The 13,254-nt window shown below is 44.4% G+C and overlaps 2 protein-coding genes across 2 annotated transcripts; one reads left to right on the top strand and one right to left on the bottom strand.

The window, feature by feature from the left end:
• Positions 1-9,788: 9,788 nt before the first annotated feature.
• FOXG_07162 (uncharacterized protein) lies at positions 9,789-10,625 on the top strand (the record flags this gene model as incomplete). Its single annotated transcript, XM_018385799.1, has 2 exons — positions 9,789-10,073; positions 10,125-10,625. The coding sequence occupies 2 exons, from the start codon at positions 9,789-9,791 to the stop codon at positions 10,623-10,625; spliced, it is 786 nt and encodes a 261-aa protein (XP_018244506.1).
• A 373-nt stretch (positions 10,626-10,998) lies between these two features.
• FOXG_19678 (uncharacterized protein) lies at positions 10,999-12,862 on the bottom strand. Its single transcript, XM_018399943.1, has 2 exons — positions 12,645-12,862; positions 10,999-12,543 (listed from the first exon to the last, which is right to left on the bottom strand). The coding sequence occupies exon 2, from the start codon at positions 12,318-12,320 to the stop codon at positions 11,205-11,207; it is 1,116 nt and encodes a 371-aa protein (XP_018244505.1). The 5' UTR covers positions 12,321-12,543; positions 12,645-12,862; the 3' UTR covers positions 10,999-11,204.
• Between the last annotated feature and the right edge of the window lie 392 nt (positions 12,863-13,254).

The following is a 13,254-nucleotide window of genomic DNA, read 5'->3' as shown; positions in this document are numbered from 1 at the left end:
ATGATTAAATGAACACGTAAGCTATTATATGATTGATGACTAGCCACGAAGTTAAAATTGTAGCCATATGAATTCGACCATATGATACAAACTCTGCTAGCTGAATTCAAGTTGAGCCACGAAAGCTTGTGCTAGCAGCGCAAGTGACAGTTTGTAAGGTCATGATTACTCGGTGTTAGTGAACCACCACGCCGTATGCTTTTCATCTGTTTGTTCTGATGGATGCATGCTCCGATGGTATGAAGTGGGATACGCACAAGGGACAGGTATAATGTTGTCCCAAGTACCAGGGAATAATGCAACCTGAATGGAATGTATGCCCACAGGGTAACCGACGGACGGTATCACTATCCGCCATAGTTTCTAAGCATATAGCGCTATATAATAAGACTAGTCAATTAAAGAATGAAACTGTCTGTTGATTTAAATGGCTTACCAATTAACGAGCCCGTTGGGCCAGGCCGAATGTTCTCCTGGGCCCTCGATTTCCATCTCTGATGTTACTTACTTGTACATCCGCGGCGGAGCTATTAAGTCCAGTCGCTGCAAGTCGCTAATTTCGGGGTTCATGCTCCTTGCTGGCGGGTCGCTCAGGGAATCTCCTTGCATCAGGATCTGGTTCTGTCTGGTCCTACACTTGAGTCTTTCCCATACTTAGCTCGTGCAATGGAGGCGTCGATACTTGCTAGTTTGAGATGACATACTCGTAAGTGATTAGAAGGGCATAAAAGGTGTAAAAGGATGTAAAAAACATAATTATGGGCAGTAATTGGATCCATTCCTGACTGGATGCATTCGGGGCTGATCGTTGGGACTTGGGACATGTTTGCTATAGCCGTGATTGTTGCCGCGTTCTTAACATCACCTGCGCCAGCTTGCTGAAAAACATGACGCGCCAGAAGGCTGGATATATGGTTAGTTGAAGTTTGGAGTGAGGACCGGCATCAGACGCATCTAGTATGATCTGTCGATTGATAAAACAGCCTAGGGTGACTGGCGCGACATCGGCTTTGGCCGGGTGTAACATGATCACAAAAGTCTATGCCTACACCTTCAGAATGACTCCTCTCACCTTATGCGACACTGTCTGCCGTACAGTTCAGATCGGAACAACTCGTGTTGCGAGATAAGGTCCTCAACAATGACCATCGCGTCTTTCGGAACAGAAGACGCTGGTTTTGTAAGTGAGGGCTTCGTGAGCCAGCTTATATAACGTAAACCATCAGCGAGTGGATCAAATCAGTGAGCGAATCAAAAATCCTACCCCTTCTTTCTGAACCTACAATAAAAATACGAAGGACCGTTGAATCAATCGAAACTAATCGCTGTGCTCTTCCTCACCCATCGCGACGATTATCTGACATGTTCTTGTGTTATGACCTGTCTTGCCGCATGTTGCACAGCGTTTTCCTTGCGTTCGCGTCGACCTCCCTTGACCACCACTTTTCGATGATACAGCCACTACCCTCACACCTGCACCCGTCTGATCCACTAAAGCCCTTCCTTCCTCTACAGTTATCTTCCCTCTATTCTGTAGGCGAGTTCTTTTCGCTCTACGCCGCTTGCTAAGGGTCTCGTTTGCTTGTCGAAGGTCCTGAACTTCAGCCCTTAACAGGGCATTCTCGTGCATCATTGCTTTTGTCCCTTTCGCAAGAGACTTCAAAGCTCCTAGAATTGATTCTGGAGAGCTACTCTGATATCTTCTGATTCGTCTCTCAAGATATTCAGATTGAGATCTAGCCTTAAGCATAGTTTTCGGCGTCTTTGAAACCCAAGCTGTAGGGTGACTAGTCACCTCCTCAACCGGTGTTAGAGTTCGTAGCTGCATATCAAGTCTTGATATAACACTCTCTGGGTCCAGCAGAACAAGCCTAGCCCCTCTAAAACCTCCTTGAATATTAGCTTTCGTCATCGAGGACTGAATTGCGGAATGGAAGGCCGGAAAGAAATCAGTCTTGGCAATGTAGGTTACAGAGCAGCGGATCAGATGCTCTATTTCTCGACCATAAGCTTTCTTCAGCAGGCCAAAGCACCTGACGTCAAGGGGCTGAAGTAAGTGTGATGAATGAGCAGGCATACAGAGCGTGATGATGTTGTTTTCCTTGCAATATGTCTCGAAGTCAGCAGAGTGATAGCTTGCATGCCCATCGAGGATTAGAAGCCGATATCGACCGCTCGATTGCGTCTTTGTGTGCTCGTCAAAGTGCTTTAACCACTCTAAGCCTGTTTTATTATCTATCTAGCCATTTTGGGTTGTGGTAATAGCCTAATCGCCTGGAAGGTTACTTTCTTGATACCAGTTGGCGAGGTGATACTGGCCTGCAACCACGATAAATGGCGGGATCTGCCAGCCTTCGGCATTAACAGCTTGAATAGTTGTAACCCATTCCCGGTTCCCAGGCTGCACTAGCTTTGGTCTTCCGCGTCTTTCTGTGCCTATAACAACCATACCGCTCGCAATCATACCCATCATAAAGCCAGTCTTATCAAAGTTGTATATATCGGCAAGGGTAATGCCATATTTCGTAATTGTGTTTTCCATAAGTCTAAACCAGCCACGAATAATGGCCGGATCTTCACATTTAGCTCTCTGGTAGTCGTATCTACGAAAGAACCGTATTTTGAGCGCCGGGTGTCGCTTGACGAACCTAGAAGCCCAGCACTTGCCAGCTGGTGGCTCGTCACGGTCGGCAAGGAGTCGATTAGCCATTTCTTCAACAATACACAGTCGCGGGGGAAACCCACGCGAATCTAGGTCCAGGATGAACTGGACCACGATATTTTCCTCCAGCTCGGATAATTTGCGTGACTTGGGAATAATATCGCATCGGGCAGGAACGCCATGATACCTGCGCCACAACGAACTATAAGGGACTTTGTAGATAATTGCAGCACGACTGAGAGCCAGATTTGGATCATTTCGGAGAGCCTGAAGAGCAAGAATGATATTTGCCTCTTTATTTGACTTTGACATGTTTGGTAGTTGAGATACATGTGGATGAGTGCAACAAAAAGAGAGTGAGGGATTTTTGATTCGCTCACTGATTTGATCCACTCGCTGATGGTTTACGTTAAGTGATCTCCGGGGCGGGAATGAAAGATTGATTATACTGCAAGATTCCACCCCGATGGTCAACTCCGAGTCCATCTGCCTTGAGCTGGTGGCACACCACTGGCTGGGACACGCACTGTGGCGCCGTTTCGAACTGTATGTTTCCAGTCCTGTGCAAACTGTGCGGATGCTATTGTGTCTGTTGTACTGGCCCTCTTAATGCTTAGGTCACTGTTTCTAAGCTGGTTAGGGCATACCTCTAAATATACCATGAAAGCCTGTCCCTATCATATATTTATCACATCACCTGGACTACTAGCTACTGTTTTTGGCGGCAGGGCGACCGGCGAGAGTGGCCTCTCATAGAATTGCGGAAAGAATGTTTGACAGCTACCAGGAGTCGGTGGCGACAACCTTCCAAGTCCCTGGACTTTGCGCTTTAAAAGAATTCCCTTTATGGTGAAGAAAGAGGCATCCACATTGTAAGGTTGCATGCCACCCATCATAACATCTGGTACTTTCATCACGGTATTCTCCAGTTTATACTGGTGTCTTATCATCTTAACTAGCGTCATCTTAAATGTTCGCCAATATGCTATTCACATAGTCATAGACTACTTGAGGCCAATGCATACCCATGGCTATCGATTAAAGCTTGCACCTCCATGCTAGTCATATTCGCACTTTTTTATGATGTTTGAAGGTAGATCTAGTCTTGCATTTATGGTACCCCTATCGGCTTATACTCCGATATGCATATAAAAAGCGGCAATAGTTGCGTCGGGCCTTACATTCTTTATTCCACACATCATTGCGTAGGAACATTGGTAAAACCTCTGTAAGCCTAACCTACTTCTGCATCCTAGCCTATCATAAGTTTCTTGTTTTGGTCCCGTGAAATATCTTGTCGGAATTTTAATGTCCCGATCTAGAGCTTTTTGGATAACCCCATCGCCATTATAATCGCTCTAGTTTAGAGTTTCGGCCACTCTGACTACGTCTGCTATTAACGTAATGTAATAAATCATTTTCCGAGCACTCTAGCCAGAATCTTATAACCCTGAGTAAATGCGAGTTTAGGCACTATGAAAATGTTAGTCGTACAAGGCTATGGTAAGCATCTGCCAGTAACCGGCAGCTCAAGACTTTTGAGAACAGGTAAGTCCTTGATCTGATGCCAGCAGGATGAGATTTACTGATCCTGCTTCGCTTTAACCTAGGCACTGCAGCTATCGACACGATTTATCAAGCTCTAAGATCGCATAGGTACCAGAGTTCATAGCAACAGCCCTTCCAGTTAACGATTTTTACATTAGTCAACCACCGGGATCATCGTTGGCGTCGTGCTATTCGCTGTACTCCCCCGCCTCAAAATTATCATACCCACAGTTGCAGCAATGCGACTTTACAGCTGATTTCTTACTGATCTGACCTCTAGGTTATATGCAGAGGAAACATTAGCGCGAGAGTTTATGCTTTTCGGACTAACTTTGTAGGATGATCTGACCCCACCACCCCCCTCCCAATGATACGTTAATGAGGCAGAATACGATTCTAGTCAATTGTCGAATAAATAGTCAGAGTTGGCGATTTCTTAGTGAAAATCCTACAGTATTCCACACTGACTCAATCATCAAATACAACCATACTAACAAGCTGTGGTTAGTCTATCTCGAGCGGGGGAGGGACAAGGCAGAGTGTGATGGATGGCCGTTTAGTCTGCGGTTCTAGCAGCCACCTTGTCACGCTACTTTCCGCGGTACAGTTTTTCGAATCGAATCGGCACGTGCTATGAGAGAAAATGAGAGGAAGAAAGGGCTCAAGGAAGAAGATGGTTTGGCTTCGAGTGACGGAGAAATTTCACGCTACGTACTTGGGAGAAGAAATTCCGTCAACAACGACCGCCAGCTGCCAAATGTCTAGTGCAAGTGAACATCTTTTGGAATAAGTTCAATTTTAAACAACCACGTGGCAGACATGAGATATTCCTCCTTGCTTGTGGATGGACCCTTCCGGATATCGGAAGGTTGGCGGCTTACCTGTCGACCGTTCTCGACAATCGGAAGCACAAGGGTTTGTTACGTGTGATGAGCAAAAGTGACCAAGCCATATGGATCGATGTAATGGAGTCTAGACCTCATGGATCACTCAGACACAGAGATTGGACAAAGAATGAATTCGTATCATAAGTTACCAACAATTGGAAGACACCAGCCAATTAAGCAATTGCCGGATAGCATGCAGTTCATATGGCCTGATATGTGTAAAGGTTTCCGTCATGCAGTAGCAAAGCTTGGTAACTTTAAACACAAAGATGCAACTACTCTCATAACAGGGGAGATCATACGATAAATCTAGACGCTCTGAAAACAATCTCGAGTTAAAATAGCAATGCGTCAACTAAAAAAATAAAAGTTAAATGAAAATAAAACTGAAAATTCTTTTCGTAGTTTGCATGGCGTGATGAATCTTACAAACCGATTGGGAGGGCCTTACGACTACATATCCTACCTCGTATGGCTGGTTTCTAGACAAGAGCATCAGTCTATTTGCACATAAACATATGCGATAAAATAATCCTACCCATGGTATCACGTACTTCATATAATACGTCTATAAATTTAATTTACATCCCTACGTCTGCCTCAAACCATCTCTCTCTATTCCGTTATATGCCCTTCTCTGGCCTTAGTATAATTGCCATAGCTAGCTCGCCTCATCACCAAAGCTACAACACAAGCCGATATGATATGTCCATGGTGCCACCCGCGAACCAGGACTCATACCACTATGTTACAATCACCAAGATTGACGATAGTGATCTGAAATACCAAGGTACATCATTGAGCACTTGGTATGAACAAAGTCGGCGGGAAGCAGTGCGACAATCGTCGAACACCCATCAACATCATAACCGACATGGCAGTCGTACTTCATACCAAACTAGTTAAGAAAAAGCGGCGTAAGCGAGCGTTTTTGGCCCGTAATTCATGATGCCTGAGAGTGCTCTGTGGGAGAGGAACTCACAACGGACCAAAGCGATAACAAAGGCGAAGGGTTTTCGAATACGTGGATCAGAAGAATGCAATGTTATAGATTAGGACAATCAAATTCGAAAAAGACATCTCATGGTGTTAAAACAATGAACTTGGCTTAGGCCAGAATGCAGGGATAGCTCAGACTTACAAAGGATCTATTGACGTCTTTACACTGATAAGAAATGCAGGATGTAAAACGCAACGCAACCGTTGCGGCTTTTGATTTGTGAATCGGCGTACAGGTTATATGGGTACCATGTATGCAAGATGCATCCTCAACCGAATTTCAATCAGCGACTTAAGCATCAAGAGGGCCAGCATTCAGACATGATATCACATAGGTAGTTTGTAGAGGATTCGAAAAAAGAAATGTTGTTTATATTGGGCAGGAGTGGTGAGTGAAAATATATATTTATTAAACTTGTTGTTAATTCTTGAGATAATAGTTCTTCACCGGTTTATATCTCCAGGTGATTTAATCTAGGACTTTTGAACTCTAATTGTAGGACTTTCAGTTTAATAGTCGGAATCCTGATAGAAAAGGGATCGGATTTTCCAATAAAAATGAAGTTGAAAACGGCATACAGTGCGCATCCCGACCTGTGGTGTCTTAGTGCACGTCATGCCACCAGCTCAAGGCAACTGGACAACTCGGAGTCCATCAGGGATGGAATCTTGCAGGATAATCAATCTTTCATACCCGCCCCGGAGATCACGTATATAGGCTAGCTTACGAAGTCCTCGCTTACAAAATCGGCGTCTTCTGTTCCGGAAGACGCAAAGATCATCGACGGGGGCTTCATCTGGCAACGCGGGGTATTCCAAAATGAACTGTATGACAGACTGTGTTGCGCAAGATAAGAGGAGTCATTCTAAAGGTGTAGGCATAAACTTTTGTGATCATGTTACACCCGGCCAAAGCTGATGCCGCGCCAAAATCACCCCAGGTTGTTACACCTAATACCAGATCACAACAACTGCGCCTGATGCTGGTACTCGCTCGAAATTTCACATCGCCATAAATCTAGTCTTCTGGCGCCTAGATCTTCGCAAGGCTGGAGCAGGTGATATTGAGAAAGCGGCAACAATCATGGCGACAGCAAATATATCTCAAGTCCCAAGGGTCAGGCCCGGATCTATCCAGTCGGAGGAATGGATCCAATTACTCCTCATAATTATGTTTTTTATAGCCCTTTTTATCTTTTATGCCCTTCTTATCCTACACGGGTATGTGGTCTCATATTAATATAGACGCTCTATTGCACAAGCTAACTATGAAAAAGACTTGAATTGAGCGATATCAGACAGAACCAGAACCGGATCCGAGAGGATTCTGAGAGCGACGTTTCAGTTAGGAGCATGGGGTCTGATATTAGTGATGTAGAACGGCTAGACCCAATAGCTCCGCCGCGGACATACAAGCAAGTAATAACAGAGATAGAGATAGCTGACTCAGAGGAGCATCCTTCTTGTCCCCGCGGGAATAGTATTTGGTAAGCAGTGTAGCTCAAGAGATAATTCTATTCTGAAACTGACCATTCTTGTTATATAGTGTTATATGCTTGGAAGCGATGGCGGATAATGATATTGCCCGTCGGTTGTCGTGCGGACATGTATTTCATTCGGGTTGCATTACCCATTGGTACCTGAGACAACATTATACCTGTCCCTTGTGCGCATCACGCTACATATCAGCGGAGCGTGCTGATATCAGAACGGACAGCTGAAAAGCGCAACATGTCGCAACTTTCGTGTCGAGATGGATCTTACATCAGGCATTACACTGAGTCCGTCAGGCTCAGGTTGGATTGAGGAAATAGACTTTATATTTTATAGCGATAGTTATATTGCTACTCTTCTTAGCTTTGTGGCTAGCTATATCTTATATCATACCTTGCAGCCTTTCCTATTATTTATAGTTCTACGGATATGTCAGTGAGTTCCGTAGGACGTATTAAGTCTCTAGACTATTATTCAATGTAATGAGTCGCCCCGAATTCTCTTCATATATTAGAGTATAGGTACTGAACTAGTTTATCTCTGCTGTGTTTCTACTTCTACATAAAATGCTCTATATGCTTTTCGAATTCCAACGGAGTTATAGATATAGCTACTCAAAAAGCCTTAATTGTGCGCAAACTTTCTTTCTGCCTTTTCTAACTTAATACGGTAGTTACTGGTATCTACTAATAGTAATAGTTTAACTATTAGAAGTTACTATATATACGCTAGGGTTTAGGAAGGACCCTAATATCTAAATGCTTAAGTATTTGCCAATTCATATTTCTTTTTCGTCAAGCGTAGATGCACAGTTTATTAACGGCGCAGACCTTGTTATCGGTAGCTTGCTGCTGCAGCGTCCTAGTTTTACCATTTTACTCTGCATTTAGTATGGTAAAATAAGATACAATAATGATAAGACTTCTGGAGTTATTATGTTGAAATAAAGAGTTGATTATGCTAGACGAATATAAAGGTGAATCGGACCATACACTTGGTTCATCTGGCTATCTTACCTTTGTCGGTTCCCTAGTCGGGAGTCAACAGTAACATGATTTTGGGCTCCGACGTGATTTACATAATTCCGCATATAATATTCCATATTACCTTTGATTGCAGCTCTTAATCATATGTTTTGTCATAAGAGGAGCGGATTTAAGGATCATCTTTGCCCAATAATAGATATGACAGAAGGTAATTAATTGACCTCAAGATTGCATAATATTCAGTCTCTAGAGCTTCTATGAACAAGCAAATCAATGACTCGTTGTCGTTGTAGCATTGGATCAGTTCTTGAACCCCGATGAAGCCGCAGTTTCCCAGTTCACCTGGAAGGGTAACACAGCAGCTGTCACGGAGCTCATGGCTGCTGCCAGACAAGCAACCACAGCTGCGGGGTTCAAGGCAAGAGAATAACTTGGGAAACCGCTCGACGGGCTAACTAGACCAACTTCATACTGGGCAAAGACTTTCGCATTGCGATGTCAAAAGTTATTAAACTTCAACGCGTCATCTTCTTATAATATGGCTTGGTTCTACACTTTAGCTAGGGTATAATTCCAGTTTTACCGTCATATATCCGATTATATAAAGCCCCCAGTATGATAGTATTCCCATTCTTTGGGCCTGCTGCTGCTACGAAATTCTTTCGACTTCTCGGACGACAATACTTGTGCCCGAAGCTGTTCAAAGCAGTTGATGTCTGGGCTATGTACATTGGTTCAACATAGGGGTAGCGTAACAGGTGGCACCTGTGATGATGGCTGACAGCATAATGCTTCCTTATGATAACCAATGAGCTTTGTGACACAGCTTCTTTGTCAGTCTAGGTTTGATAAATGAGTATCCGAGAATTCCAGCCCCTCAAATGGAGAGTAACATGCCCGATGAAGCATAATATGCTGCTACATCCTTGCTTGATGCTATGGATTATGACTGCATAATGACGTAGTAAAGCTGCCATTTCATCATTATTCGACACCGCATCGTCACGTTAGCATAATTTACGTTATTAGTTGTTAGCTTCTTTAGTGCCTCCCTTTCCGGCGCGGAGATTTGATATGGAAGTTATCTGCGTGGCCTACTTTAAGCGACCTGGACTATTAGATTTGCCTTAACAAAGCCTTGCCTATATCAGTAACCAACCACTCTCAGGCAATCACACAGGCACGCCGCTAGAGAAATTGGCAGCTTCTACAATGAGTCGACACGTTCTGATCGTCGGCGGCCATGGAAGGATTGCTCAGATCCTTACGCAGCAACTACTTAAGAAGTCGTGGACCGTCACTAGTCTCATTCGGAGTCAGGATCAAGTCTCCGAGATCAACAGCCTAGCCACTGCTAACCGGGGAGATTTAAACGTGCTGGTCCGTAATTTGGAATATGTGCACGATACTTCCCAGGCAAGATCGATCCTCGATGAAGTCAAACCAGATACCGTTGTTTGGTGCGCTGGAGCAGGTGGGGAGGCAAGGCCTGACCAAGTAAGAAATATGTCAACTCAATCGAATATAACGCCTAATAAACCTCGCTAGACGTTTGCCATCGACCGAGATGCTGCTATTAACTTTATTAAAGCTGCAGTCCAGACGCCGACTGTTAAAAGATTACTTGTTATTTCGTATATTAACTGTCGTCGAGAGCGACCTAGTTGGTGGGATGAGGAAGCCTGGATATACGCGCAAGAGATGCAGAGAGTCGGTCTCTTCAGCTACTGTCAAGCTAAATTAGCAGCAGATGAGATACTTCTTCAGGAGGCGTCCACCCGAGCTGACTTCTCGGGGATAAGTCTTCGCCTGGGCATACTGTCGGATGAACCCGCAGGGTTGATCGAGCTTGGAAAAACTACAACGTCGAGGGGTAGTGTTAGCCGGGCATCTGTAGCTGAAGTTATTGTGTTGCTTCTTGAGCAGGAGACGGTGCAGACAGCCTGGCTGGATATGCTTGATGGCGCTGAAGATATTGAAACTGCTGTCGAACGTGTAGTCAATGACCGAGAGAATGCGGCTGAGGAAGGAAAACGACCGCAGACCTAGATGGCTGCAACTTGAATCTTGGGTATATGGATGGCACTCACAGTTTGAGACACGTTATGATAATGAGTATAATTATCAGAATTATAAATATGAAGATCTGGCTATTTATTCGCGAATGGTTTACACTTGTGAACACAGTCGCAAAATCTGCTATTATCCTAGCTGATATTAATAGCTTTAATGAGACTGGCTTGAGGCCATCGAAGTGCTAACGAGCCTGGTCTATATAACTAGAAGCGATCTAGCCGGAATCAGTGGTGTGTTGTCAGATAAATGCCGATTCATCAATACCGGAAGAAATGTAAATAGGCTGAGATTTCGCGAGTCCCCTTTATAAGCTACACAAATTGTTTCCATAACATGATAACAGCTATGGCGCATACTTCTGATTATTTAGACACTATCGCTCTCTGTCCCTTAGCGGGACCTAAAATGCCTTGAAACTTGGTGCAAGCGGCTGCCTGAAGTTAAATCGCAGGTGAGAATAATAGTTAGCATGTTAATATTTTAGCCTTTTCTTTCTTTGTCCACCCTCTCTTCGGAACCCCGGTTGACTGTATATGCAAAAGCTGGTTATAGCTACCCTTTATTACCCCAGCAGAGATATCTCTTTATAATATCAACTTGAAAGTTGGTACCGGAATTATTATCCCAGTATTCTTGTCCGTTAACAGCATAGCGTATACAAATGAATAAAGGCTGTGCCTCAAAGTCAACGGTATCAGCCAGCATTATAGAGAAAACAAATCGATCATATCCAGGTATTTCGCCAGCATTAGTCTTATAATCGTATTTAGCTGTAGTTTCCCAAATAGTGTTCCAGAAATCGAATGTAAAACGGCAGACGACTGACTTTTCGAAAGCCAGGTTGGCAACTATAAGGGAACCTAGTATAGCCATTTGATCGTTGGAAAGAGATACCCTCTCAAGCCTGACGGGCATGGTTTCACGAGCGGTAGTATCATGAGGGAAGTTAGGGGTAATCAACTCCCATTCATAGGGCAATGCCCTTTTTTTCAGGCTCTTATATGGAGGTGGGAATAAATCGGTTTCATCACAGTCAGTGACAGGTGATGTATCTTTACTCACGTCGAAGGGACGGTCCATCTCATGGAAATATCGAATATTCTCCAAGTCTGAGTCGAAGCGAACCGACTTGTAAAGCGTGGGTGTGCCGAAAGACCGATGATGACGGCATGAACGCAGAGCTGGTCGGATCTGTTCATTCGACTTTCTGTGGACGTTGTAGGCATACGTCCCGAGCACCTCATATTTCCCAGTATATGTTACAAGCTCTCTTGGTGGACTATTAACATGTTTGAAGACGTCGGCATGAGGGTTAGCTGCCAGTCGGGGAGGAGGAGATTCTACTTTGTACTTTCTCCTGTCCATGCGAACCCTGTTACTGAGCAGGCCTTTGCTGAAGCTAGAACGGACATTTTGACATCCGTCATCCTGATTCTTGTCGTAATTGTGGCCTAGTGGCAATGTTCTGTGCCGCAAGATACGATTGGTGACTTCTATGATATCTTGGAGAGTTCTTGGATGTTTCTCTCGGGTTGTTGGAATATGTCTGTTATTGTTGCCAGGCAAAGTCAAATCGCGACGAGAGGTAGTCGATGTTCCGTCCACGTCCCAATCTCGAGTTGCAGTGGGGGATTGCAGGCGGGGGATCGACGAGATAGTGGCCGCCATGGCTGGGTCATTGGCTGTACCCGTGGAGTCAAAGGGAACCACTGATCTATCACTAACGGTTGGGATTATCGCATGAGAGTCTTTCGGTGGCCCTGGTCTGCGTGTCTATGCATGCCGAGATAATCGCAGACCCAAGAAGCTGGGAATCGATATAACCGTGACATGCAAAAGGCACCTCCGAAACAGTCCGCCGGATACTGGACTTTGATAGTCGACCAATGTCCTGCGAATGAGGGATCGTCGTTAATGGCGGAAATAGGTAACATAGACAATAGCGACTCGAAACCGTATATGCAAGGAACGAGAGGGGAGAGAATTGCATACATGAGATTCAATGGGGAGATATGAGGCCCGAGGTTGGCATAAGAGAGGGTCTTGGTGCAGGAGGAAATTCATCATTTATTACCAAGATAATGAACGACGGGTTTCAGTGTAACCTATAGCTTTCGCAAGGGAGGAGTATTTAAGTATACTAGAATGCCCATGCAGAGAGAACCTTCAAGGTTGAAAAATTACCCCTGGAGATGGCCGTGAAATGTTGGTCGGCTATTGGCTGTTTCCGAGTGTAAATACCGTTGCAATAAGTATAAAGATGGAGGGTCGCCATCTATTAAACCTAGAATTATGTTATATTATTGCCTTGATGTCAGATCATTGAATCTGCATCAAAGTTTGAAATCGCATTAACTCATCTCGACTCATCGCAAACCTGTAAAGGACCGTGAAATTCAAATATGTTAAACTAAGAAATGATATGATATTTTGTCTGTCGATATCTGACCACCCCGTGCGAATACCGCGGGAAGTTCCTTGAGAATGTCATCCCAGCCGCATGATCTGATGACGGATAAATCGATAGGTGGCTGATTGGCGGCCGCTTGCCCACTAGGATTGGATATGTACACCACGTGTTTTCTAATCTAACTTCTTAGCC

This window comes from Fusarium oxysporum, chromosome 6 (assembly GCF_000149955.1).
Source record: "Fusarium oxysporum f. sp. lycopersici 4287 chromosome 6, whole genome shotgun sequence".
Lineage (NCBI taxonomy): Eukaryota > Fungi > Ascomycota > Sordariomycetes > Hypocreales > Nectriaceae > Fusarium > Fusarium oxysporum.
The sequence above is the reverse complement of the archived record's forward strand: the minus strand, read 5'-3'. Positions and strand labels throughout refer to the sequence as shown.

Bases quoted from the DNA above. Each gene is read 5' to 3' on its own strand.
- FOXG_19678 (XM_018399943.1), bottom strand. From the start codon at position 12,320: ATGGCGGCCACTATCTCGTCGATCCCCCGCCTGCAATCCCCCACTGCA.